General features: G+C 46.5%; 1 protein-coding gene across 1 annotated transcript in view; it reads left to right on the top strand.

Annotated features, from left to right (window-relative positions):
- Nucleotides 1-3180: 3180 nt before the first annotated feature.
- TMEM106B (transmembrane protein 106B) overlaps nucleotides 3181-25147 on the top strand; it is a 46022-nt gene continuing 24055 nt past the window's right edge. The window contains exons 1-2 of the mRNA XM_038760285.1: nucleotides 3181-3318; nucleotides 21068-21289. Coding sequence (XP_038616213.1) covers nucleotides 21070-21289 — 220 coding nt within the window. The 5' untranslated portion in view covers nucleotides 3181-3318; nucleotides 21068-21069. The remainder of the gene's footprint in view (nucleotides 3319-21067; nucleotides 21290-25147) is intronic.

A 25147-nucleotide genomic window follows, 5' to 3' on the forward strand; every position in this document is an offset into this window, starting at 1 on the left:
TACTAAGCGCTTGGGAAGTACAAGTTGGACTTGTTGCTCTTAGTGGTTGGCGGGTTCATTCATTCAATTGTATTTATTGAGCGCTTACTGTGTGGAGAGCACTGTACTAAGCGCTTGTAGGGTTGCCGTGGAGCCAATGGAGACTTCATGAAGTCCCGCCCGCAGGTTCTCATTATCCTCAAAGAGGGTGGAATTTCTCATTTGCATCTGATTATGTCTCCCCCTTCTAGACTGTGAGCCCACTGTTGGGTAGGGACCGTCTCTAGATGTTGCCAACTTGTACTTCCCAAGCGCTTAGTACAGTGCTCTGCACATAGTAAGCGCTCAATAAATACGATTGATGATGATGATGATGATGACTTCCCAAGTGCTTAGTACAGTGTTCATAGTAGGCGCTCTGAACACAGTAAGCGCTCAATAAATACGATTGATTGTTTGATTGATTAAGCGCTCAATAAATACGATTGAATGAATGAATGGTAGTGTCCTCACCCGAGTGGTTAGTACAGTGTACCGCACAAGGTAATTGGTCAATAATGATTGATTGATTGATTGGCACTTCCCAATGGCTTAGTACAGTGCTCTGCACATAGTAAGCGCTCAATAAATACGATTGATTGATTGATTGGCCCGGAGCCCAAGCTTTGGAGTCAGAGGTCGTGGGTTCAAATCCCAGCTCCGCCAATTGTCAGCTGTGTGGCTTTGGGCAAGTCACTTCACTTCTCTTTATTTTATTTTGTTAATATGTTTTGTTTTGTTGTCTGTCTCCCCCTTCTAGACTGTGAGCCCGCTGTTGGGTAGGGACAGTCTCTAGATGTTGCCATCTTGGACTTCCCAAGCACTTAGTACAGTGCTCTGCACACAGTAAGCGCTCAATATATTCATTCAATCGTATTTAGTCATTCAATCATATTTATTGAGCGCTTAGTGTGTGCAGGGCACTGTATTAAGCGCTTGGGAAGTACAAGCTGGCAACATGTAGAGACGGTCCCTACCCAACAACAGGCTCACAGTCTAGAGCTGGGAGACAGACAACAAAACCAAACGTGTGGACAGGTGTCAAGTCATCAGAATAAATGGAAATAAAGCTAGATACACATCATTAACAAAATAAAATAAAATAATATAATAAGGTAAGAGAGGAGGGAAGGAGAAGTTATGGCAGAGGGGCATAAAACCCATTCATCATCATCATCATCAATCGTATTTATTGAGCGCTTACTATGTGCAGAGCACTGTACTAAGCGCTTGGGAAGTACAAATTGGCAACATATAGAGACAGTCCCTACCCAACAGTGGGCTCACAGTCTAAAAGGGGAAGACGGAGAACAAAATCAAACATACGAACAAAATAAAATAAATTCATTCATTTAATGGTATTTATTGAGTGCTTACTGTGTGCAAAGTACTGGACTAAGCGTTTGGGAGAGTACACTACAACACTAAACAGACTTATTCCCTGCCCACAGTGAGCTCACAGTCTAGAGGGGGAGACAGACAGTAATACACCTAAATGAATAAATACATAAAAGATAAATACGTAAGTGCTTGGGGCTGGGAAGGGGGATGAGCAAGTCAGGGTGGCAGAGAAGGTTGTGAGAGAAGAGGAGAGGAGGAGGGCTTAGTATGGGTAGGCTTCCTGGAGGAGACATGCCTTCAATAAGGCTTTGAAATGGGGGAGAGCAATTGTCTGTCTGATAAGAGGAAGGAAGGCGTTCTATGTTTGTACATAATTTTTACTCCATTTATTTATTTATTTATTTATTTTATTTGTACACATCTATTCTATTTATTATATTTTGTTCGTATGTTCGGTTTTGTTCTCTGTCTCCCCCTTTCAGACCGCGAGCCCACTGTCGGGTAGGGACTGTCTCCATTTGTTGCCAATTTGTACTTCCCAAGCGCTTAGTACAGTGCTCTGCACATAGTAAGCGCTCAATAAATACGATTGATGATGATGTGGGTGAGAAGTCGGTGGCGAGATAGACGAGATCGAGACACAGTGAGAAGGTCAGCGTTAGAGGAGTGGAGTGTGCCGACTAGGCTGTAGCAGTAGAGGAGCTAGGTGAGATAGGAGGGGGCGAGGGGATTGAATATTTTGAAGCCAATGGTGAAGACTTTTTGTTCGATGAGGATGTGGGTGGGCAAGCCCCGGAGTTTCTTGAGGAGTGGGGAAAAAATGGCCTGAACGTTTTTGTTGAAAAATGATCCGGGCAATAGAGTGGAGTATGAACTAGAATGGGGAGAGAAAGGCAGTATGGAGGTCAGCAAGGAGGCTGATATGATAATCAAGGCAGGATAGGAGAGCTGCTTCTATTAATGTGGCAGCAGTTTGGATGGAGAGGAAGGGGTGGATTTTAGAGACCTTGTGAATTTGGTTAGGAATGGGAGCAGGGAGATGGGGCGATGGCTGGAGGAAGCAGTGGGATTTAAAAGAAGGGTTTTTTTTAGTAAAGAGGAGACTTCATGCCTGTTTACTTGTTTTGATGTCTGTATTATAACAATAATAATAATGACGATAGCATTTATTAAGCACTTAGTATGTGCAAAGCACCATTCTAAGTGCTGGGGAGGTTGCAAGGTGCTCGGGTTGTCCCACGGGGAGCTCACGGTCTTAATCCCCATTTTCCAGATGAGGTGACCGAGGCCCAGAGAAGTGAAGTGACTTGCCCAAAGTCGCCCAGCTGACGATTGGCGGAGCCGGGATTATACGATATACGAATGTATACGATTGAATGAATGGATGAATGAACGAACTTGTACTTCCCAAGCGCTTAGTACAGTGCTCTGCACCCCGTAAGCGCTCAATAAATACGATTGATTGATTGACTGATTCTCTGGGCCTCAGTGACCTCATCTGGAAAATGGGGATGAAGACTTTGAGCCCCCCCCCGTGTGGGACAACCGGATCACTTTGTAAGCTCGCCAGCGCTTGGAGCAGTGATCTGCACATAGTAAGCGTTTAATAAGTGATTATTATTATTATTATTTTATTATTGTTATTATTTTATTATTATTACAGTGAGCGTCGACAGCGCTGAGGTAAACAGGCAGGCGGGAGGCCGGCCTCCAGGCGCGCGCGTGCGCGAGGCCGGAGAGCCGCCGCGCCTGCGCACTGGAGCCCGGCGGGGGAGCCGGAGGAGCCGCCGCGCCTGCGCAGAGCGCCCATTAATGCCGGCCGCCGCTGCGGGTGCGGAGCTGAGGTGACGCAGCCCCCCCCTCCCCCACCTCCCGCCGGATCGAACCGGATCGGACCGGCCGAGGGCAGACTGACTGACCGACTGTTTGATTGACGGGCCGAAGGAAGGCGCCGCGCGGGTGAGGGGGCGCCCCCCGGGGCATGCCGGGACTTGGCCGGGGCTTGACAGGACTCGAAGGCCTAGTGAGGCCTGACTCCTCATTCACTCATTCATTCACTCATTCATTCAATCTTATTTACTGAGCGCTTACATTGTGCAGAGCACTGGACTAAGCGCTTGGGAAGTCCAGGTTGGCAACATAGTCATTCATTCAGTCGTATTTATTGAGCATTTACTGTGTGCAGAGCACTGGACTAACCGCTTGGAAGCCCAAGTTGGCAACGTAGTCATTCATTCAGTCGTATTTATTGAGCGCTTACAATGTGCAGAGCACTGGACTAAGCGCTTGGGAAGTTCAAGTTGGCAACATAGCCATTCATTCAATCATATTGAGCACTTATGACGTGCAGAGCACTGGACTAAGCGCTTGGGAAGTCCAGGTTGGCAACATAATCATTCATTCAGTCGTATTGAGTGCTTATGATGTGCAGAGCACTGGACTAAGCGCTTGGGAAGTCCAAGTTGGCAACATAGTCAATCATTCAATCATATTTAATCAATCAATCAATCAATCGTATTTATTGAGCGCTGACTATGTGCAGAGCACTGTACTAAGCGCTTGGGAAGTACAAATTGGCAACACATAGAGACAGTCCCTACCCAACAGTGGGCTCACAGTCTAAAAGGGGGAGACAGAGAAAAGAACCAAACATACCAACAAAATAAAATAGGATAGAAATGTACAAGTAAAATAAATAAATAAATAAATAGAGTAATAAATATGTACAACCATATATACATATATACAGGTGCTATGCGGAAGGGAAGGAGGTAAGACGGGGGGATGGAGAGGGGGACGAGGGGGAGAGGAAAGAAGGGGCTCAGTGTGGGAAGGCCTCCTGGAGGAGGTGAGCTCTCAGCAGGGCCTTGAAGGGAGGAAGAGAGCTAGCTTGGCGGATGGGCAGAGGGAGGGCATTCCAGGCCCGGGGGATGATGTGGGCCGGGGGTCGATGGCGGGACAGGCGAGAGCCTGTCAATCAATCAATCAATCGTATTTAATGAGCGCTTATGATGTGCAGAGCACTGGACTAACTGCTTGGGAAGTACAAGTTGGCAACATAGTCATTCAGTTGTATTTATTGAGCGCTTACGATGTGCAGAGCACTGGACTAAGCGCTTGGGAAGTTCAAGTTGGCAACATAGTCATTCATTCAATCATATTGAGCACTTATGACGTGCGGAGCACTGGACTAACCGCTTGGGAAGTCCAGGTTGGTAACACAGTCATTCATTCAGTCGTATTTATTGAGCGCTTACTATGGGCACAGCACTGGACTAAGCGCTTGGGAAGTCCAAGTTGGCAACATAGTCATTCATTCAATTGTATTGAGCGCTTACGATGTGCAGAGCACTGGACCAAGCGCTTGGGAAGTCCAAGTTGGCAACATAGTCATTCAGTCAGTCATATTTATTGAACGCTTACGATGTGCAGAGCACCGGACTAAGCGCTTGGGAAGTCCAAGTTGGCAACATAGTCATTCAGTCAGTCGTATTTATTGAACGCTTACGATGTGCAGAGCACTGGACTAAGCGCTTGGGAAGTCCAGGTTGGCAACATAGTCATTCATTCAGTCATATTTATTGAGCGCTTACAATGTGCAGAGCACTGGACCAAGCGCTTGGGAAGTCCAAGTTGGCAACATTCATTCATTCAGTCATATTTATTGAGCGCTTACAATGTGCACAGCACTGGACCAAGCGCTTGGGAAGTCCAAGTTGGCAACATAGTCATTCATTCGGTCGTATTTATTGTGCGCTTACTATGTGCACTGCACTGGACTAACCACTTGGGAAGTTCAAGTTGGCAACATAGTCATTCATTCAATCATAGTGAGCACTTATGACGTGCAGAGCACTGGACTAACCGCTTGGGAAGTCCAGGTTGGCAACATATTCATTCAGTCGTATTTATTGAGCACTTACATTGTGCAGAACACTGGACTAACCGCTTGGGAACTCCAAGTGGGCAACATAGTCAATCATTCAATCCTATTTATTGAGTGCTTACAATGTGCAGCGCACTGGACTAAGCGCTTGGGAAGTCCAAGTTGGCAACATAGTCAATCATTCAATCGTATCTATTGAGCGCTTACGATGTGCAGAGCACTGGACTAACCGCTTGGGAAGTCCAGGTTGGCAACATAGTCATTCATTCAGTAGTATTTATTGAGCGCTTATGATGTGCAGAGCACTGGACTAAGCGCTTGGGAAGTACAAGTTGGCAACATATTCATTCAATCGTGTGAGCCCCCTGTTGGGTAGGGACCGTCTCTCTATGTTGCCAACTTGTACTTCCCAAGTGCTTAGTACAGTGCTCTGCACACAGTAAGCGCTCAGTAAATATGACTGAATATTAATTCATTCAATCATATTTATTGAGCACTTACAATGTGCAGAGCACTGGACTAAGTGCTTGGGAAGTCCAAGTTGGCAACATATTCATTCATTCAATCGTATTTATTTAGCGCTTAGTATGTGCAGAGCACAGGACTATTCGCCTGGGAAGTCCAAGTTGGCGACATAGTCATTCAGGTAATCGTATTTATTGAGCGCTTACGATGTGCAGAGGATGGACTAAGTGCTTGGGAAGTCCAAGTTGGCAACATAGTCATTCACTGAATCGTATTGAGCGCTTACGATGTGCAGAGCACTGGACTAAGCGCTTGGGAAGTACAAGTTGGCAACATAGAGAGATGGTCCCTACCCAGGAGGCCTTCCCAGGCCTTCCCCCTCCTTCCCCTCCCCACAGCACCTGTGTATATGTATATATGTTTGTAATAATAATAATAATAATAATAATGATGGCCTTTATTAAGTGCTTACTATGTGCAAAGCACTGTTTTAAGCGCCAGGGAGGATACAAGGTGATCAGGTTGTCCCACATGGGGCTCACAGCCTTCATCCCCATTTTACAGATGAGGGAACTGAAGCACAGAGAATAATAATGATGGTATTGAAGTGCTTACTACGTGCCAAGCACTGTTCTAAGCGCCGGGGAGGATACAAGGTGATCCGGTTGCCCCACGTGGGGCTCACCATCTTAATCCCCATTCTCCAGATGAGGTAACTGAGGCCCAGAGAAGTGAAGTGACTTGCCCAAAGTCACACAGCTGACAAGTGGCAGAGCCGGGATTTGAACCCATGACCTCTGACTCCAAAGCCCGTACTCCTTCCATTGAGCCACACTCCTTCCCCTCCCCACAGCACCTGTATATATGTTTGTACCTATTTATTACTCTGTTTATTCAAAGATTTTAGTAGTACATATTTATTGTATTTATTTTATTGTGTTAATATGTTTTGTTCTTTGTCTCCCCCTTCTAGACTGTGAGCCCGCTGTTGGGTAGGGACCGTTTCTATACGTTGCCAACTTGGACTTCCCAAGTGCTTAGTTCAGTGCTCTGCACACAGTAAGCACTCAATAAATACGATTGATTGAATGAATGAATATGCTGCCAACTTGTACTTCCCAAGTGCTTAGTACAGTGCTCTGCACTCAGTAAGAGCTCAATAAATACGATTGAATGAAAGAATGAATCAACAGCAGGCATCCTCCTCCTGCCCATCTTCTTCCTCCTCCTCCTTCTCCCCTCATCTTCCTCCTCATCGTCCTTCTCCCCTCCTCCTCATCCCCCTCTCGCTCATCGTCTGTCCCCTGACTGAGAAGCCTCCTCGGCCTCCCTCTGTGGTTCTTCCTCCCTCCCTGCCTCCTAATAATAATAATAATAATAGTGATGGCATTTGTTAAGCACTTACTATGTGCAAAGCACTGTCCTAAGCACTGGGGGGATACCATGTGATCAGGTTGTCCCATGTGGGGCTCACAATCAATCCCCATTTTACAGGTGAGGTAACTGAGGCTCAGAGAAATTAAGTGACTTGCCCAAGGTCACACAGCAGACATGTGGTGTAGCCGGGATTCGAACCCATGACCTCTGACTCCAAAGCCCGGGCTCTTTCCACTGAGCCACGCTGCTTCTCTTAATATATGCTTCTCTTAATATAATAATAATGATGGCCTGTATTAAGCGCTTACTATGTGCAAAGCATTGTTCTAAGCGCTGGGGGGGATACAGGGTGATCAGGTTGTCCCACGTGAGGCTCACGGTCTTCATCCTCGTTTTACAGATGAGGGAACTGAGGCTCAGACAAGTTAAGTGACTTGCCCAAGGTCACATAGCAGACGTGATAGAGTTAGGATTCGAACCCACGACCTCTGACTCCAAAGCCTGTGCTCTTTCCACTGAGCCATGTGGCCTCCTCCTCCTCTACAGCCCAAGCCCCCTGTGGGCAGGGGATGTGCCTGTTGGACCCTCCCAAGCGCTTAGTACAGTGCTCTGCACTCATTCAATCGTATTGAGCACTTACTGTGTGCAGAGCACTGTACTAAGCGCTTGGGAAGTCCAAGTTGGCAGCATAGAGAGACGGTCCCTAACCAGCAACGGGCTCACAGTCTAGAAACTCAGTAAATACCCTTGATTCAGAGGAGTCAGATGTCATGGGTTCAAATCCCGGCTCTGCCAATTGTCAGCTGGGTGACTTTGGGCAAGTCACTTCTCTGGGCCTCAGCTACCTCATCTGTAAAATGGGGATGAAGACTGTGAGCTCCCCGTGGGACAACCTGATCACCTTGTATCCTCTCCAGCACTTAGATCAGTGCTTTGCACATAGTAAGCGCTTAACAAATACCATCATTATTATTGATTGCTTCTTTTTCTGTCCCTCCCCCGACTGAAGAGCCTCCATGGTTCTTCCTCCCTCCCTGAGCATCTGTCTCCTCTTCTGTACTGGAAGTTTCTTGTGGGCAGGGGATGTGCCTGTTGGACTCTGTTGGACCCTCCTGAGCGCTTAGTACAGTGCCCTGTGCTTGATTTCCCCTTTCACCGGCATGGGAGGGACTGTGGCCTCCTCCTCTCTCCCTGCCCACCTCCGAGCGCCTGTCTCCTCCTCTGTACTGGAAGCTCCATGTGGGCAGGGCATGTGTCTGTTGGACCCTCCCGAGCGCTTAGTATAGTGCTGTGCACACAGGAGGCGCTCAGTAAATTGCCCCCTTGGTCGTCTCTCCCCCAGCTGAGGAGCCTCTACAGCCTCCATAGTTCTGCCTCCCTGCCTTCTTCTATACTGGAAGCTCCTTGGGGGCAGGGAATGTGCCTGTTGGACTCTCCCAAGCGCTTAGTACAGTGCTCTGCACACAGTGGGTGTTCAGTAAATATCAAAAATTTTAGACTGTGAGCCCACTGTTGGGTAGGGACTGTCTCTGTATGTTGCCAACTTGTACTTCCCAAGCGCTTAGTACAGTGCTCTGCACACAGTAAGCGCTCAATAAATACGATTGATTGATTGATCCTTGATTGCCCCTTTCTCTGTCCCTCGGCTGTCACCTGCTCAAGGAGCCTCCGCAGCCTCGATGGTTAATTAATTATGGTATTTATTAAGCGCTTACTATGTGCCAACCACTGTTCTAAGCGCTGGGACCTTCCTTCCTCCCTCCCCTCCCTGCCCCCGTCTGAGTGTCTGTCTCCTCCTCTGTACTGGAAGCTCCTTGTGGGCAGGGGATATGCCTGTTGGGGTTTATTGGACTCTCCCAAGCGCTTAGTACAGTGCTCTGCACACAGTGGGTGCTTTTAGTAGCTGTAACTTCTTTATTATATCTGAAATGTATTTATCGTAACTGTAATGTATCATCATCATCAATCGTATTTATTGAGCGCTTAGTATGAGCAGAGCACTGTACTAAGCGCTTGGGAAGTACAAATTGGCAACATATAGAGACAGTCCCTACCCAACAGTGGGCTCACAGTCTAAAAGGGAGAGACAGAGAACAAAACCAAGCATACTAACGTAATGTATGTATTATATCGGCAATTTATTTTTTATCTGTAATTTATTCATTTATATTAATGCCTGTCTCCCCCTTTAGACTGTAAGCTCACTGTGGTAAGGGACTGTGTCTGTTGTTTTTATAATGACATTTATATATTGTATGTTATTTATTGTATTTATTGTATTTATATTGTCATTTATATAATGACAATGTTGTTGCACTGTACTCTCCCAAATGCTTAGTACAGTGCTCTGCACACAGTGGGTGCTCAGTAAATACCCTCGATTACCCTTTCCGTGTCCCCCCCACCACAATCTTCTTGCTCCCCCTCCTTGTAATAGTAATAATGATGGTATTCATTTATTCAGTTGTATTTACTGAGTACTTACTGTGTGCAGAGCACTGTACTGAGCTCTTGGAAAGTACAATTCAGCAATAAAAACAATCCCTACCCACGCCGGGTTTGCAGTCCAGAAGGGGGGATGTGTGTCAGGCACTGTACTAAGCGCTGGCGTGGCTCAGTGGAAAGAGCCCGGGCTTCGGAGTCAGAGGTTCAGATCCCGTCTCCGCCAGTTGTCAGCTGTGTGACTATGGGCAAGTCACTTCTCTTCCCTGTGCCTCAGTTACCTCATCTGTAAAATGGGAATTAAGACTGCGAGCCCCCCGTGGGACAACCTGATCACCCTGTAACCACCCCAGCTTTGCACATAGTGAGCGCTTAATAAATGCCATCATCATCATTATTATTATTATCCAAGCAAATCGAGTTGGACACAGTCCCTGTCCCATATGGGATTCACAGTCTCTATCCCCGTTTTACAGATGAGGTCACTGAGGCCTAGTGAAGTTCATTCATTCATTCAATCGTATTTATTGAGCGCTTACTGTGTGCAGAGCACTGTACCAAGCGCTTGGGAAGTACAAGTTGGCAACATATAGAGACGGTCCCTACCCAAGAGTGGGTCACTTAATCAATCAGTCGTATTTATTGAGGCTTACTGTGTGCAGAGCACTGTACTAAGCGCTTAGGAAGTACAAGTTGGCAACATATAGAGACAGTCCCTACTTAACTTCTCTGGGCCTCAGTCCCCTCATCTGTAAAATGGGGATTAAGACTGTGAGCCCCATGTGGGACAACCTGATCACCTTGTAACTTCCCCAGCGCTTTGAACAGTGCTTTGCACATAGTAAGCGCTTAATAAATGCCACTATTATTATTATTAATCAATTAATCGTATTTATTGAGCACTTACTGTGTGCAGAGCACTGTACTAAGTGCTTGGGAAGTACAAGTTGGGCTTGTACTTGTATTGTTATTATTAGAAGGGGGAGACAGAGAACAAAACAAAACATATTAACAAAATAATAAATAGGATAAGTATTTTCAAATGAAATAGAGTAATAAATCCGTACAAACAGATATACAGGTGTTGTGGGGAGGGGAAGGAGGTAAGGCCGGGGGGAGGGGGGAGGAGGGGAAGTGACTTATCCAAGGTCATCCAGCAGATGGGTGGTGGAACTGGATTTAGAACCAGATTTAGACCTTCTGACTCTCAGGGCCGTGCGCCATCCACAACACGGTGCTGCTTCTCGTGTCTTAGCTTTTCTATCCCCCACCTTTCTTTCTCTGTATTATTATTATTTTATTTTTTATTTTTATTTTATTTTTTTTTTAAATGGAGAGGAGCTTGGAGTTGAGCCAAAAACAGGAGTGTCTTCTTCATGTGAACAGCTTGGGTGGCTGGAAACCACCCTGTCGGAGTGGTGAAACGACCAAGGAGGATTGAAAGCGCTTATCTTACCTCATCCCAATTACCTTCTAGACTGTGAGCCCACTGTTGCGTAGGGAATGTCTCTATATGTTGCCAACTTGTACTTCCCAAGCGCTTAGTACAGTGCTCTACACACAGTAAGCGCTCAATAAATACGACTGAATGAATGAATCTGTAAAATGGGGATTAAAAGGGTGAGCCCCACGTGGGTCAACCCGAGTCAGAGGTCGTGGGTTCTAATTCTGGCTCTGCCACTTGCTAGCCGTGTGACTCTGGGCAAGTCACTTCACTTCTCTGGGCCTCAGTTGCCTCGCCTGTGAAATGGGGATTAGGATTGTGGGCCCTACCTGGGACAACCTGACTACCTCCGGCGCTTCAGTGCTTGGCACATAGTAAGCGCTTAACAAATACCATAATTATTATTATTATTATTATTAAGAAAGCACGTGGGGGAGAGGCTGGAAAACCCTCTAGGAAAATCGTTTTCCCGTGCTTAAGGAACTGAAGTTGGGGTGGCTCAATCCTTACTCTGTAGCCTGTTGGGGGAAACAGCCTGCATTTGGAAATGGAGTGGTAGGAGTCTAATGTATTTTAGTTTTTGTGCGAAAGGTCCTGGTTGCAATGAGTTCAGAGTCTAATGTTGGGAAATAGAGCCCAAAGGGCAGAGGTTGTTTAGCAAGACGTGAGATTGTGGGTACTTAGAAGTTCTAGACTGTGAGCCCACTGTTGGGTAGGGACCGTCTCTATATGTTGCCAACTTGTACTTCCCAAGCGCTTAGGACAGTGCTCTGCACACAGTAAGCGCTCAATCAATACGATTGATTGATTGATGTATTGATTGATTCTCCCTGATCTGCCCTGTTGCGCATTTCTCCAGCTGCCTAGAGCTTTCCGTCTTACAGGGCTGGAGGTTTCTGGTTTTCAATAGCAATGCCTACTTGAGGCTCTGGGGTGCCCAAGCAGTCAACCAAAAGCACTGATTTGAGCTCCTACTTTGCGCAGAACACTCCCCCTTGTCCCCCTCTCCATCCCCCCCATCTTACCTCCTTCCCTTCCCCACAGCACCTGTATATATGTTTGTACATATTTATTACTCTATTTATTTATTTATTTATTTTACTTGTACATATCTATTCTATTTTGTTAGTATGTTTGGTTTTGTTCTCTGTCTCCCCCTTTTAGACTGTGAGCCCACTGTTGGGTAGGGACTGTCTCTATACGTTGCCAATTTGTGCTTCCCAAGCGCTTAGTACAGTGCTCTGCACATAGTAAGCGCTCAATAAATACGATTGATTGATTTATGTATTGATTGATTCTCCCTGACCTGCCCTGTTGCGCATTTCTCCAGCTGCCTAGAGCTTTCCTTCTTACAGGGCTGGAGGTTTCTGGTTTTCAATATCAATGCCTACTTGAGGCTCTGGGGTGCCCAAGCAGTCAATCAAAAGCACTGATTTGAGCTCCTACTTTGCGCAGAACACTGTACTCCCCTTCCTTCCTCTCCCCCTCGTCCCCCTCTCCATCCCCCCCATCTTACCTCCTTCCCTTCCCCACAGCACCTGTATATATGTTTGTACATATTTATTACTCTATTTATTTTACTTGTACATATCTATTCTGTTTGATTTTGTTCGTATGTTTGGTTTCGTTCTCTGTCTCCCCCTTTTAGACTGTGAGCCCACTGTTGGGTAGGGACTGTCTCTATACGTTGCCAATTTGGACTTCCCAAGCGCTTAGTACAGTGCTCTGCACATAGTAAGCGCTCAATAAATACGATTGATTGATTGATTGTACGAGGACGAGGAGGGTACAGCCGTATTCTGTGTTAACCCTGCCCTCGAGGAGTTTATAATCCAGATTGTCTGGTGGAAGGTGGTTTCGGGGGTCAGCGGGGGCTGACCATCCATTCCATCGTATTTATTGAGCGCTTACTGCGTGCAGAGCACTGTACTAAGCGCTTGGGAAGTCCCAATCCATGCCATGCCGGGGAGGTGAAGAAGTGTGGCTCAGTTCTTGTGCTTGGCACATAGTAAGCGCTTAACAAATACTGTTAATTATTATTTAAAGCACCAACAGACTTGTTTTAGAATTGCTGACTTGAGCCCTCCACTGCCTTGGGGATCATCATCAATCATCAATCGTATTGATTGAGCGCTTACTATGTGCAGAGCACTGTACTAAGCGCTTGGGAAGTACAAATTGGCAACATATAGAGACAGTCCCTACCCAACAGTGGGCTCACAGTCTAAACGGGGGAGACAGAGAACAGAACCAAACATACTAACAAAATAAAATAAATAGAATAGATATGTACAAATAAATAAATAAATTGGGGATGAATCCTCCCTTCCCCTGTGGACAAGGGAACGCGTCTTAATGCACGTTCCTCAGTTCTTTCCCAGTCGGTGGTATTTATTGAGTGATTACCAGGGACAGAGCTCTGTATTAAGCACTTGGGAAAAGCACAGTGCAGGAGAATTTAGAGACACGATCCTTGTTCCCAAGAAGCTGACAGTCTAATAATAAATAATAATAATAATAATAATGACATTTGTTAATCGCTTACTATGTGCAGAGCACTGTTCTAAGCGCTGTGGGGGGATACAAGGTGATCAGGTTGTCCTATGTGGGGCTCACAGTCTTAATCCCCATTTTATAGATGAGGTAACTGAGGCTCAGAGAAGTTAAGTGACTGGCCTGGGGTCACACAGCAGACGTGGCGGAGTGGGGATTTGAACCCATGACCTCTGACTCCAAAGCCCGGGCTCTTCCTGCTGAGCCACGCTGCTAGTGAAGTAAATTACAGCTATCAAATAATAATAATAATAATAATAATAATAATAATGAAGGTATTTGTTAAGCGCTTACTATGTGTCAAGCCCTGAAGCGCCGGAGGTAGTCAGGTTGTCCCAGGTGGGGCTCACAGTCTTATTCCCCATTTTACAGATGAGGCAGCTGAGGCCCAGAGAAGGGAAGTGACTTGCCCAGAGTCACGCAGCTAGCAAGTGGCAGAGGCAGAATTAGAACCCACGACCTCTGACTCCCAAGTCCAGGCTCTTTCCACTAGGCCGTGCTGCTTTAAGGCTATAAGCGTAAGAGCCGTGGGGGGTGGGTTATCTAAGTGCTCAAGGAGTATAGATCAAAGCACGTTGAGAAGCACTGTGGCCTAGTGGGAAGAGCCCGGGCTTGGGAGTCAGAGGGCGTGGGTTCAAATCCCGGCTCCGCCACTTGTCAGCTTTGTGACTTTGGACAAGTCACTTCACTTCTCTGGGCCTCAGTTTCCTCATCTGTCAAATAGGAATGAAGACTGTGAGCCCCACGTGGGACACCTTGATCACCTTGTATCCCCCCCCAGTGCTTAGAACAGTGCTTTGCACATAGTAAGCACTTAATAAATGCTATTATTATTATTATAATCCCAGCTCCGCCGCTTCTCTGCTGGGTGACCTTGGGCAAGTCGCTTCACTTCTCCGGGCCTCAGTTCCCTCGTCTGTAAAATGGGGGTTAAGACTGTGAGCCCCACATGGGACAACCTGATAAACCTTGTATCTCCCCCAGCGCTTAGAGCAGTGCTTGGCACATAGTAAGCGCTTAACAAATACCATCATCATCATTATTATTATTATTAAAGGAGACAGATACGTGAAATGCCTAGAGGCGGCCGTTCAATGTTGGCAGTAACTAGTGAGATTGATCATGGGCAGGGGACGTGTCTATCAACTCTGTTGCATTGTACACTCACTCATTCATTCAATTGTACTTATTGAGCGCTTACTGTGTGCAGAGCACTGTACTAAGCGCTTGGGAAGTACAAGTCGGCAACATATAGAGACGGTCCCTACCCGACAGTGGGCTCACAGTCTAGAAGAGTGGGCTCACAGTCCCAAGTGCTTAGTACAGTGCTCTGCACACAGTCAGTGCTCAGTAAACACCTACCTCTCCTTGGCTCATTCCCCCTCCCCTCTGATTTAATAATAATAATAAAATGATCAATCAATCAATCGTATTTATTGAGCGCTTACTATGTGCAGAGCACTGTACTAAGTGCTTGGGAGGTACAAATTGGCATCACATAGAGACAGTCCCTACCCAACAGTGGGCTCACAGTCTAAATGATGGTATGTTAAGCGCTTACTATGGGTCAAGCGCTGGGGTAGTTACAAGCTAATCAAGTTGGACACAGTCCCTGCCCCACATTCATTCAGTCGTATTTATTGAGCGCTTACTGTGTGCAGAGCACTGGACTAAGCGCTTGGGAAGTACAAGTTATATGGAAGAGCATAATATAACAGTGTTTACTTTGTGCAGAGCATTCATTCATTCGTTCAATCGTATTTATTGAGCGCTTACTGTGTGCAGAGCACCGGACTGAGCGCTTGGGAAGTCCAAGTTGGCAACATGTAGAGACGGTCCCTACCCAACAGCGGGCTCACAGTCTAGAAGGGGGAGACAGAGAATCAATCAATCAATCAATCGTATTTATTGAGCGCTTACTGTGTGCAGAACACTGTACTAAGCGCTTGGGAAGTCCAAGGCGGCAACATATAGAGACGGTCCCTACCCAACAGTGGGCTCACAGTCTAGAAGGGGGAGACAGAGAACAAAACAAAACATATTAATAAAATAAATTGAATAGATGTGTACAAGTTAAATAGAGTAATAAGTCCGTACAAACATATATACATATATACAGGTGCTGTGGGGAAGGGAAGGAGGTATGAGCCCACTGTTGGGTAGGGACCGTCTCTATATGTTGCCAACTTGGACTTCCCAAGCGCTTAGTACAGTGCTCTGCACACAGTAAGCACTCAATCATCATCATCATCATCAGTCGTATTTATTGAGCACTTACTGTGTGCAGAGCACTGTACTAAGCGCTTGGGAAGTACAATTTGGCAACATATAGAGACAGTCCCTACCCGACAGTGGGCTCGCAGTCTAAAAGGGGGAGACAGAGAACAAAACCAAACATACTAACAAAATAAAATAAATAGAATAGATATGTACAAGTAAAATAAATAGGTATATAGAGTAATAAATATGTACAAACATATATACATATATAAATGCGATTGAATGAATGAATGAATAAAATGGGGATTAAAATTGTGTGAGCCCCCCTCGTGAACAACCTGATCACTTTCTAACCTCCCCAGTGCTTAGAACAGTGCTTGGCACATAGTAAGCGCTGAACAAATACCAACATTATTATTATTATTATTAATGGGAAGAAAGCAGTGTAGTCCCAGGGGAAATAGGCCAGCTCGGGAAGCCTGAAACCCAATTCCATTCTCAGCTCTACTTGGATAATCAGGCGGTGGGTTTTGATTCAGTGATTACCGTGTGCTGAACACTCCGCTTAACACTGGGAGAGCACAGAGGAGTTGGGAAGCACCTTCAGCCTGCAAGGAGTTGATAATCCAGCCGGGAAAAAAAAGAGTCAGACGAAAATAAGGAACAGAAACAAACCTCCACCTCATCGTTGCATTGCTTCCTCATCAGCGCAATGGAGCTGATCACGCGTGCATACACATAGAGAAGCAGCGTGGCTCAGTGGAAAGAGCCCGGACTTTGGAGTCAGAGGTCACGGGTTCAAATCCTGGCCCCGCCACTTGTCAGCTGTGTGACTTTGAAGTCACTTCGCTTCTCTGGGCCTCAGTTCCCTCATCTGGAAAATGGGGATGAGGACTGTGAGCCCCCCGTGGGACCACCTGATCACCTTGTATCCCCCCAGCGCTTAGAACAGTGCTTTGCACATAGTAAGCGCTTAACAAATACCATCATTATTGTTATTCTCTGTGCTTCAGTTCCCTCATCTCTAAAATGGGGATTAAGACTGTGAGCCCTGCGCGGGACAACCTGATCACCTTGTAACCTCCCCAGCACTTAGAACAGTGCTTTGCACATAGTAAGCGCTTAATAAATGCCATCGTCCTTATTATCATTATTATTATTATTACAATGTAACAGTAAACAGACACACTCCATGCCTCATAACGAGCCTGCAGGCTAGGGGAGTAAAAATATCCAGGCCTTTAATGGAGAAGGAACTGTGACCAAAGGAAAATCTACAGTAGGTGATCACCTTGTACCATCCCCAGCGCTTAAAACAGTGCTTTGCACATAGTAAGCGCTTAATAAATGCCATCATCATTATTATTATACACAGACGCATCCTCCTCTCCCCACCTCATCAGAATGGGGGTAAGACAGAAATGCAATTACTGATGCGGAGATGCTTCGGGGAAGAAAAGGGCTATCCAATTTGTCGTTCTAAATAAGGGTGACCTCAAGCAAATCACATTTGGGCTATTACAGTAGCACTCGAATGGTGGAAATTCATTTGTTTCTAGAATTCCTCTAAGTTTGCAAATTGAATTCCCTTACGCCTTGCAGTCTCCCTCCATGCCGGATTGATAAAGCAGTAAGTGACACGAGTAAGAAGGACAGGTTTTAATCCTCATTTTCCTATACGCTTTTCCATACATTTCTGAGGAGTTTTAGTGTTACTTGCGTGGTTTCTTCTTCCTTCCCACCTTTCGTTTACAAACACCTTGGGGCAGGGGTCTCACTTGTTTCTGTTTTCCATGTACTTTCCCCCGGTTCTCATCCTAAACTGCATGCCTAGACTTTATACTTAAGTGATGACGATGATACAATAGGCAAAAGCCCTTCTTTGTGGAAAATTAGCTTGTATATATGAGTCAGTCAGGCAGTGGTATCTGAGTGCTTACTGTGAGCAGAGCACAACAATAATAATAATAATAGTAATAATAATGATAATAATAATAATATTTGGGAAGCAGTGTCTGCTGTGTGACCTTGGGCAAATCACTTCTCTGTCCCTCAGCTCATCTGGAAAATGGGGATTGAGACTGAGCCCCATGTGTGACAGGGATTTTCTTTTATCCACCCCTGTGCTTAGTGCAGTGCTTGGCACGTAGTAGGTGGCCAACAGAAACCATGATTATTATTATTATTATTATTATGTACTTATTGTGTGTCAAGCACTGCTCTAAGCGCTAGATGTAAGGTAATCAGATTGGACACAGACTGAGCCCCCTCCTTCCCCTCCCCACAGCACCTGTATATATGTATATATGTTTGTATGTATTTATTACTCTATTTGTACATATTCTATTTATTTTATTTTGTTAGTATGTTTGGTTTTGTTCTCTGTCTCCCCCTTCTAGACTGTGAGCCCGCTGTTGGGTAGGGACCGTCTCTATATGTTGCCAACTTGGACTTCCCAAGCGCTTAGTACAGTGCTCTGCACACAGTAAGCGCTCAGTAAATACGATTGAATGTACTTTTTCCCCGGTTCTCATCCTAAACTGCATGCCTAGACTTTATACTTAAGTGAGGACGATGATGCAATATGCAAAAGCACTTCTTTGTGGAAAATTAGCTTGTATTTATGAATCAGTCAGGCAGTGGTATTTGAGTGCTTACTGTGAGCAGAGCACTATAATAATAATAATAATAATAATAATAATAATAATAATAATAATAATATTTGGGAAGCAGTGTCTGCTGTGTGACCTTGGGCAAATCACTTCTCTGTCCCTCAGCTCATCTGGAAAATGGGGATTGAGACTGAACCCCATGTGTGACAGGGATTTTCTTTTATCCACCCCTGTGCTTAGTGCAGTGCTTGGCACATAGTAGGTGGCCAACAGAAACCACGGTTATTGTTTATTATTATTATTATTATTATTATCATCATCATCAATCGTATTGAGCGCTTACTGTGTGCAGAGCATTATGTACTTATTGTGTGTCAAGCACTGCTCTAAGCGCTAGATATGATATAAGCTAATCAGATTGGACACAGTCCCTGTCCCACATTGGGCTCACAGTCATGAACTCCATTTTACAGATGAGGTAACTGAGGCCCAGAGAATCAATCAATCAATCAATCGTATTTATTGAGCACTTACTGTGTGCAGAGCACTGTACTAAACGCTTGGGAAGTACAAGTTGGCAACATAGAGAGACAGTCCCTACCCAACAGTGGGCTCACAGTCTAAAAGAGAAGTGACTTTGCCCAAGACCACACAGCAGACAAGTGGTGGAGTGAGGATTAGAACCCAGGTCCTTCAACCTCCGACAGGATTAGAACCCAGGTCCTTAAACCTCCCAGTCCCTATCCACTAGGCCATGCTCCTTCCCACTGTATTATAGTACTATTAAGCACTTGGGAAAGTACAATGCGATATGTTCCCTGCCTACAATGAGCTTACAGTCTAGAGCGGGGAGTCGAGGGGGTTTTATGAACCTAAGGAAATCATCAGTAAGCGCTCAATAAATACGATTGATGATGATCAGTTCTGCTTTAGCCTACCTTTTTAATTTGGCGATGTGGATGGACCACTGCTGGAGAACGAGGGACTGTTCTTCCTGCAGCGTCGGTCTTTCCGGGAGCGACACAGGCCTCATCGGTGCCCAGAGACATTTTAGAAGGAAACTTGTGCACAAAATAATGGTGGTATTTAAACCTTTATTTATTATGAGCCAAGAACTAAGCCCCGGCAGAGTTATAAGACAATCAGATCCCACTCCCTGATCTGAATGGAACTCAAGGTTCACGGAGTGGAGGTACATAATGCAACCCTTCTGTAGCACGAGATTCTTAGAGAACACAATCAATCAATCGTATTCATTGAGCGCTTACTGTGTGCAGAGCACTGTACTAAGCGCTTGGGAAGTCCAAGTTGGCAACGTATAGAGACAGTACCTCCCCAGCAGTGGGCTCACAGTCTACCCAGTTCTAGCAGAACTAGGAAAAGGGTGTCCCCCTCATCAAAGCGTTGCTAAAACATTGTCCTTCCGCTTCTGTCTGGGGCAGCGTTTTCTTTCCGAAGTGTTCGAGTCCTTATTTTCTTTCCGCTAAAGTTATTTTTGTGTCGGGGGTCCATTTGGTACCTCGGCTATTGATCAAAATCTTTTTTTTTTCTTTTTTTTTACGCTGTGATTTCTTTCTCCCTCCCCTCACAGCCTCTTTTTCTTGCGACCAGCCTAAAAGCTTGAAACGCTGGCGCTATTGATGCCTGTCTACTTAATAATAATAATAATAATAATAATAATGATGACATTTATTAAGCGCTTACTATGTGCAAAGCACTGTTCGAAGCGCTGGGGGAGATACAGGGTGATCAGATTGTCCCACGGGGGGCTCACAGTCTTCATCCCCATTTTACAGATGAGGGAACTGAGGCCCAGAGAAGTGAAGTAACTTGCCCAAAGTCACCCAGCTGACAAGTGGCGGAGCCGGGATTTGAACCCATGACCTCTGACTCGAAAGCCCGGGCTCTTTCCATTGAGCCACGCTGCTTCTCAGCTTGTTTTGTTGTTGTCGCCTGTCTCCCCCTTCTAGACTGTGAGCCCACTGTTGGGTAGGGACCGTCTCTAAATGTTGCCGAATTGTACTTCCCAAGCGCTTAGTGCAGTGCTCTGCACTCAGTAAGCGCTCAATAAATACGATTGAATGAATGAAATGTTAAAGTCTCCCTTCACCAAACTGTATTTTATTCCAGGACGCAACCTGACTCTTTGTCCCCCGCGCCTTCAGAGAATCACGTGAGGCACACACGCGCCTCAGATCTCTAAACCGCGCGAATGCAAATTCCTTATCAAAATCGCACCGATCGTGTTAAGCGCTTAGTACAGTGCTCTGCACACAGTAAGCGCTCAATAAATCCGATTGATGACGGATTTCTTCCTCTCCTTCCTCTCCCCCTCGTCCCCCTCTCCATCCCCCCATCTTGCCTCCTTCCCTTCCCCACAGCACCTGTATATATGTAAATATGGTTGTACATATTTATTACTCTATTTATTTATTTATTTATTTTACTTGTACATTTCTATCCTATTTATTTTATTCTGTTGGTATGTCTGGTTCTGTTCTCTGTCTCCCCCTTTTAGACTGTGAGCCCACTGTTGGGTAGGGACTGTCTCTATGTGTTGCCAATCTGTACTTCCCAAGCGCTTAGTGCAGTGCTCTGCACATAGTAAGCGCTCAATAAATACGATTGATTGATTGATTGACGGTGTTGGAGTTGGACTTTGAGGAGGGGGAGCCGTCCCCGAAGCTGACCGTTCCCTTTGTTCCTCAGACATGGGGAAATCCCTTTCACACCTGCCCCTGCACTCGAGCAAGGAAGAGAAGGCCAATGGGTCCGGCTCGGGAGATAACATGCGGAGCGGCCTCATCCACTCGGAAGTCACCAACGAGGACGGGCGGCCCAGCGATGTGTCCCAGTTTCCCTACGTGGAATTCACGGGAAGAGACAGTGTCACCTGTCCCACCTGTCAAGGCACGGGACGGATCCCTCGGGGTAGGTGGCCCTGTGTGATGTTTACTAGCCGGATCGTAGCAGTGTAATTTATTCAGTCTTATTTATTGAGCACTTGCTGGGTGCAGAGCGCTGTACTAAGCGCTTAGGAGAGGTGAATACAACAATAAACAGATGCGTTCCCTGCCCACAAGGAGCTAACAGTCTAGAGGGATGAGCTTACTAATGGTTGTGGTATAAGAACAGTGCTTTGCACATAGTAAGTGCTTAACAAATGCCATTATTACTATGTAAGAGAAGCAGCGTGGCTCAGTGGAAAGAGCCCGGGCTTTGGAGTTCAAATCCCGGCTCCGCCAACTGTCAGCTGTGTGACTTTGGACAAGTCACTTAACTTCTCTGGACCTCATCATCATCAATCATATTTATTGAGCGCTTACTATGTGCAGAGCACTGTACTAAGTGCTTGGGAAGTACAAATTGGCAACATATAGAGACAGTCCCTACCCAGCAGTGGGCTCACAGTCTAAAAGGGGGAGACAGAGAACAAAACTAAACATACTAACAAAATAAAATAAATAGAATAGATATGTACAAGTAAAATAAATAAATAAATAAATAGAGTAATAAATCTGTACAAACATATATATATATATACAGGTGCTGTGGGGGAGGGAAGGAGGTAAGATGGGGGCGATGGAGAGGGGGACGAGGGGGAGAGGAAGGAAGGGGCTCAGTGTGGGAAGGCCTCCTGGAGGAAGTGAGCTCTCAGCAGGGCCTTGAAGGGAGGAAGAGAGCGAGCTTGGCGGAGGGGCAGAGGGATTGGGGGCATTCCAGGCCCGGGGGATGACGTGGGCCGGGGGTCGATGGCGGGACAGGCGAGAGCGAGGCCTAACGGTGAGGAGATTAGCGGCAGAGGAGCGGAGGGTGCGGGCTGGGCAGTAGAAGGAGAGAAGGGAGGGGAGGTAGGAGGGGGCCAGGGGATGGACAGCCTTGAAGCCCAGGGTGAGGAGTTTCTGCCTGATGCGCAGATTGATTGGTAGCCACTGGAGATTTTTGAGGAGGGGAGTAACATGCCCAGAGCGTTTCTGGACAAAGACAATCCGGGCAGCGGCATGAAGTATGGATTGAAGTGGGGAGAGACACGAGGATGGGAGATCAGAGAGAAGGCTGATGCAGTAGTCCAGGCGGGATAGGATGAGAGCTTGAATGAGCAGGGTAGCGGTTGGGATGGAGAGGAAAGGGCGGATCTTGGCAATGTTGCGGAGCTGAGACCGACAGGTTTTGGTGACGGCTTGGATGTGAGGGGTGAATGAGAGAGCGGAGTCGAGGATGACACCAAGGTTGCGGGCTTGTGAGACGGGAAGGATGGTAGTGCCGTCAACAGAGATGGGAAAGTCAGGGAGAGGACAAAGTTTGGGAGGGAAGACAAGGAGCTCAGTCTTCGACATGTTGAGCTTTAGGTGGTGGGCAGACATCCAGATGGAGATGTCCTGAAGGCAGGAGGAGATGCGAGCCTGGAGGGAGGGGGAGAGAGCAGGGGCAGAGATGGAGATCTGGGTGTCATCAGCGTAGAGATGATAGTTGAAGCCGTGGGAGTGAATGAGGTCACCAAGGGAGTGCGTGTAGATGGAGAACAGAAGGGGACCAAGCACTGAACCTTGGGGAACCCCCACAGTAAGGGGATGGGAGGGGGAGGAGGAGCCTGCAAAAGAGACTGAGAAAGAACGACCGGAGAGATAAGAGGAGAACCAGGAGAGGACGGAGTCTGTGAAGCCAAGGTCGGATAGCGTGTTGAGGAGAAGGGGGTGGTCCACAGTGTCGAAGGCAGCTGAGAGGTCGAGGAGGATTAGGACAGAATATGAGCCGTTGGATTTGGCGAGCAGGAGGTCATTGGTGACCTTTGAGAGGGCGGTTTCCGTGGAATGTAGGGGACGGAAGCCAGACTGGAGGGGGTCGAGGAGAGAGTTGTTGTTGAGGAATTCGAGGCAGCGCGTGTAGACAACTCATTCAAGGAGTTTGGAAAGGAGTGGTAGGAGGGATATGGGGCGATAACTAGGAGGTGAGGTGGGGTCAAGAGAGGGTTTTTTGTAGGATGGGAGAGACATGGGCATGTTTGAAGGCAGAGGGGAAGGAACCAGTGGAGAGTGAGCGGTTGAAGATGGAAGTTAAGGAGGGGAGAAGGGATGGAGTGAGAGATTACCTCAGTTACCAGACTTCAGTTACCTCATCTGTAAAATGGGCATTAATCAATCAATCGTATTTATTGAGCACTTACTATGTGCAGAGCACTGTACTAAGCGCTTGGGAAGTACAAGTTGGCAACATATAGAGACAGTCCCTACCCAACAGTGGTGAGGCCCCCCAGTGGGACAGCCTGATCGCCTTGTAACCTCCCCATCTCTTAGAACAGTGCTTTGCACTTAGTAAGCGTTTAATAAATGCCATTATTATTATTATTACACACTGGCATAGATATGATCCAAGCGGACCAGCGTCAGTCAGTTGTATTTCATTCATTCAATCGTATTTGTTGAGCGCTTACTGCGTGCAGAGCACTGTACTGAGCGCTTGGGAGACTTTAATATAATATTTCCTGCCCACAACGCGCTGGCAATCTAGAGGGGGAGGCCGACATTAATAGAAATAAATTACAGGTATGGACATAAGTGGTGTGGGGCTGGGGGTGGGGGGATGAATAAAGGGAGCAAGTCAGGGCGACGCAGAAGGGAGTGGGAGAAGAGGAAAGGGAGGCTTAATCAGGGAAGGCCTCCTGGAGGAGATGGGCTTTCGATAAGGCTTTGAAGGGAGGGAGAGCGATGCTGTCGGTTATGAGGGAGGAAGGGCGTTCCAAGCGAGAGGCAGGACGTGGTCAAGAGGTTGGCGGCGAGATCATCATCATCAATCGTATTTATTGAGCGCTTACTGTGTGCAGAGCACTGTACTAAGTGCTTAGTGAGGAGGTTAGCATTAGAGGAGCGAAGTGTGTGGGCTGGATTGGAGTGGGAGAGGAGCGAGGTGAGGGTACATACATAGATCAATCAATAATCAATCAGTGAATTTATTGAGCACTTACTGTGTGCAGAGCACTACATTAAGCCCTGGGGAGAGTCCCAATTAGTTTGTAATATTTATTAATAATAATAACGAAATAATGACGGCATTTGTTCTAGACTGTGAGCCCACTGTTGTGTAGGGACCATCTCCATACGTTGCCAAATTGTACTTCCCAAGCGCTTAGTACAGTGCTCTGCACACAGTAAGCACTCAATAAATACGATTGAATGAATGAATTTAAGTGCTCACTATGTGCCGAGCAGTTTTCTAAGCGCTGGGGTAGATACAAGGTAATCAGTTTGTCCCACGTGGGGCTCACAGTCTTTATCCCCATTTTACGGATGAGCTCACTGAGGCCCAGAGAAGTGAAGTGACTTGCCCAAAGTCACACAGCAGACAAATGGCAGAGGCAGGATTAGAACCCGTGACCTTCTGACCCCCAGCCCCCTGCTTTATCCACCATGCCGTGCTGTGTGTAAGCTCCGGTCTCCAGAGTAGAGTAGCAGCGTGGCTCAATGGAAAGAGCCCGGGCTTTGGAGTCAGAGGTCATAGGTTCAAATCCCAGCTCTGCCAGTTGTCAGCTGTGTGACTTTGGGCAAGTCACTTAACTTCTCTGTGCCTCAGTTACCTCATCTGGAAAATGGGGGTTAAGGCTGTGAGCCCTCCGTGGGACAACTTCATCACCTTGTAACCTCCCCAGCGCTTAGAACAGTGCTTTGCACATGGTAAGCGCTTAACAAATACCATCATTATTATTATTATTATTATATATGTATTAAGTACGTACTTACTGGGTGCCAAGAAATAATGTCACCGTTACCTTTTGACCTCAGGTATTACTCATCT

This window comes from Tachyglossus aculeatus, chromosome 2, assembly GCF_015852505.1.
Source record: "Tachyglossus aculeatus isolate mTacAcu1 chromosome 2, mTacAcu1.pri, whole genome shotgun sequence".
NCBI lineage: Eukaryota > Metazoa > Chordata > Mammalia > Monotremata > Tachyglossidae > Tachyglossus > Tachyglossus aculeatus.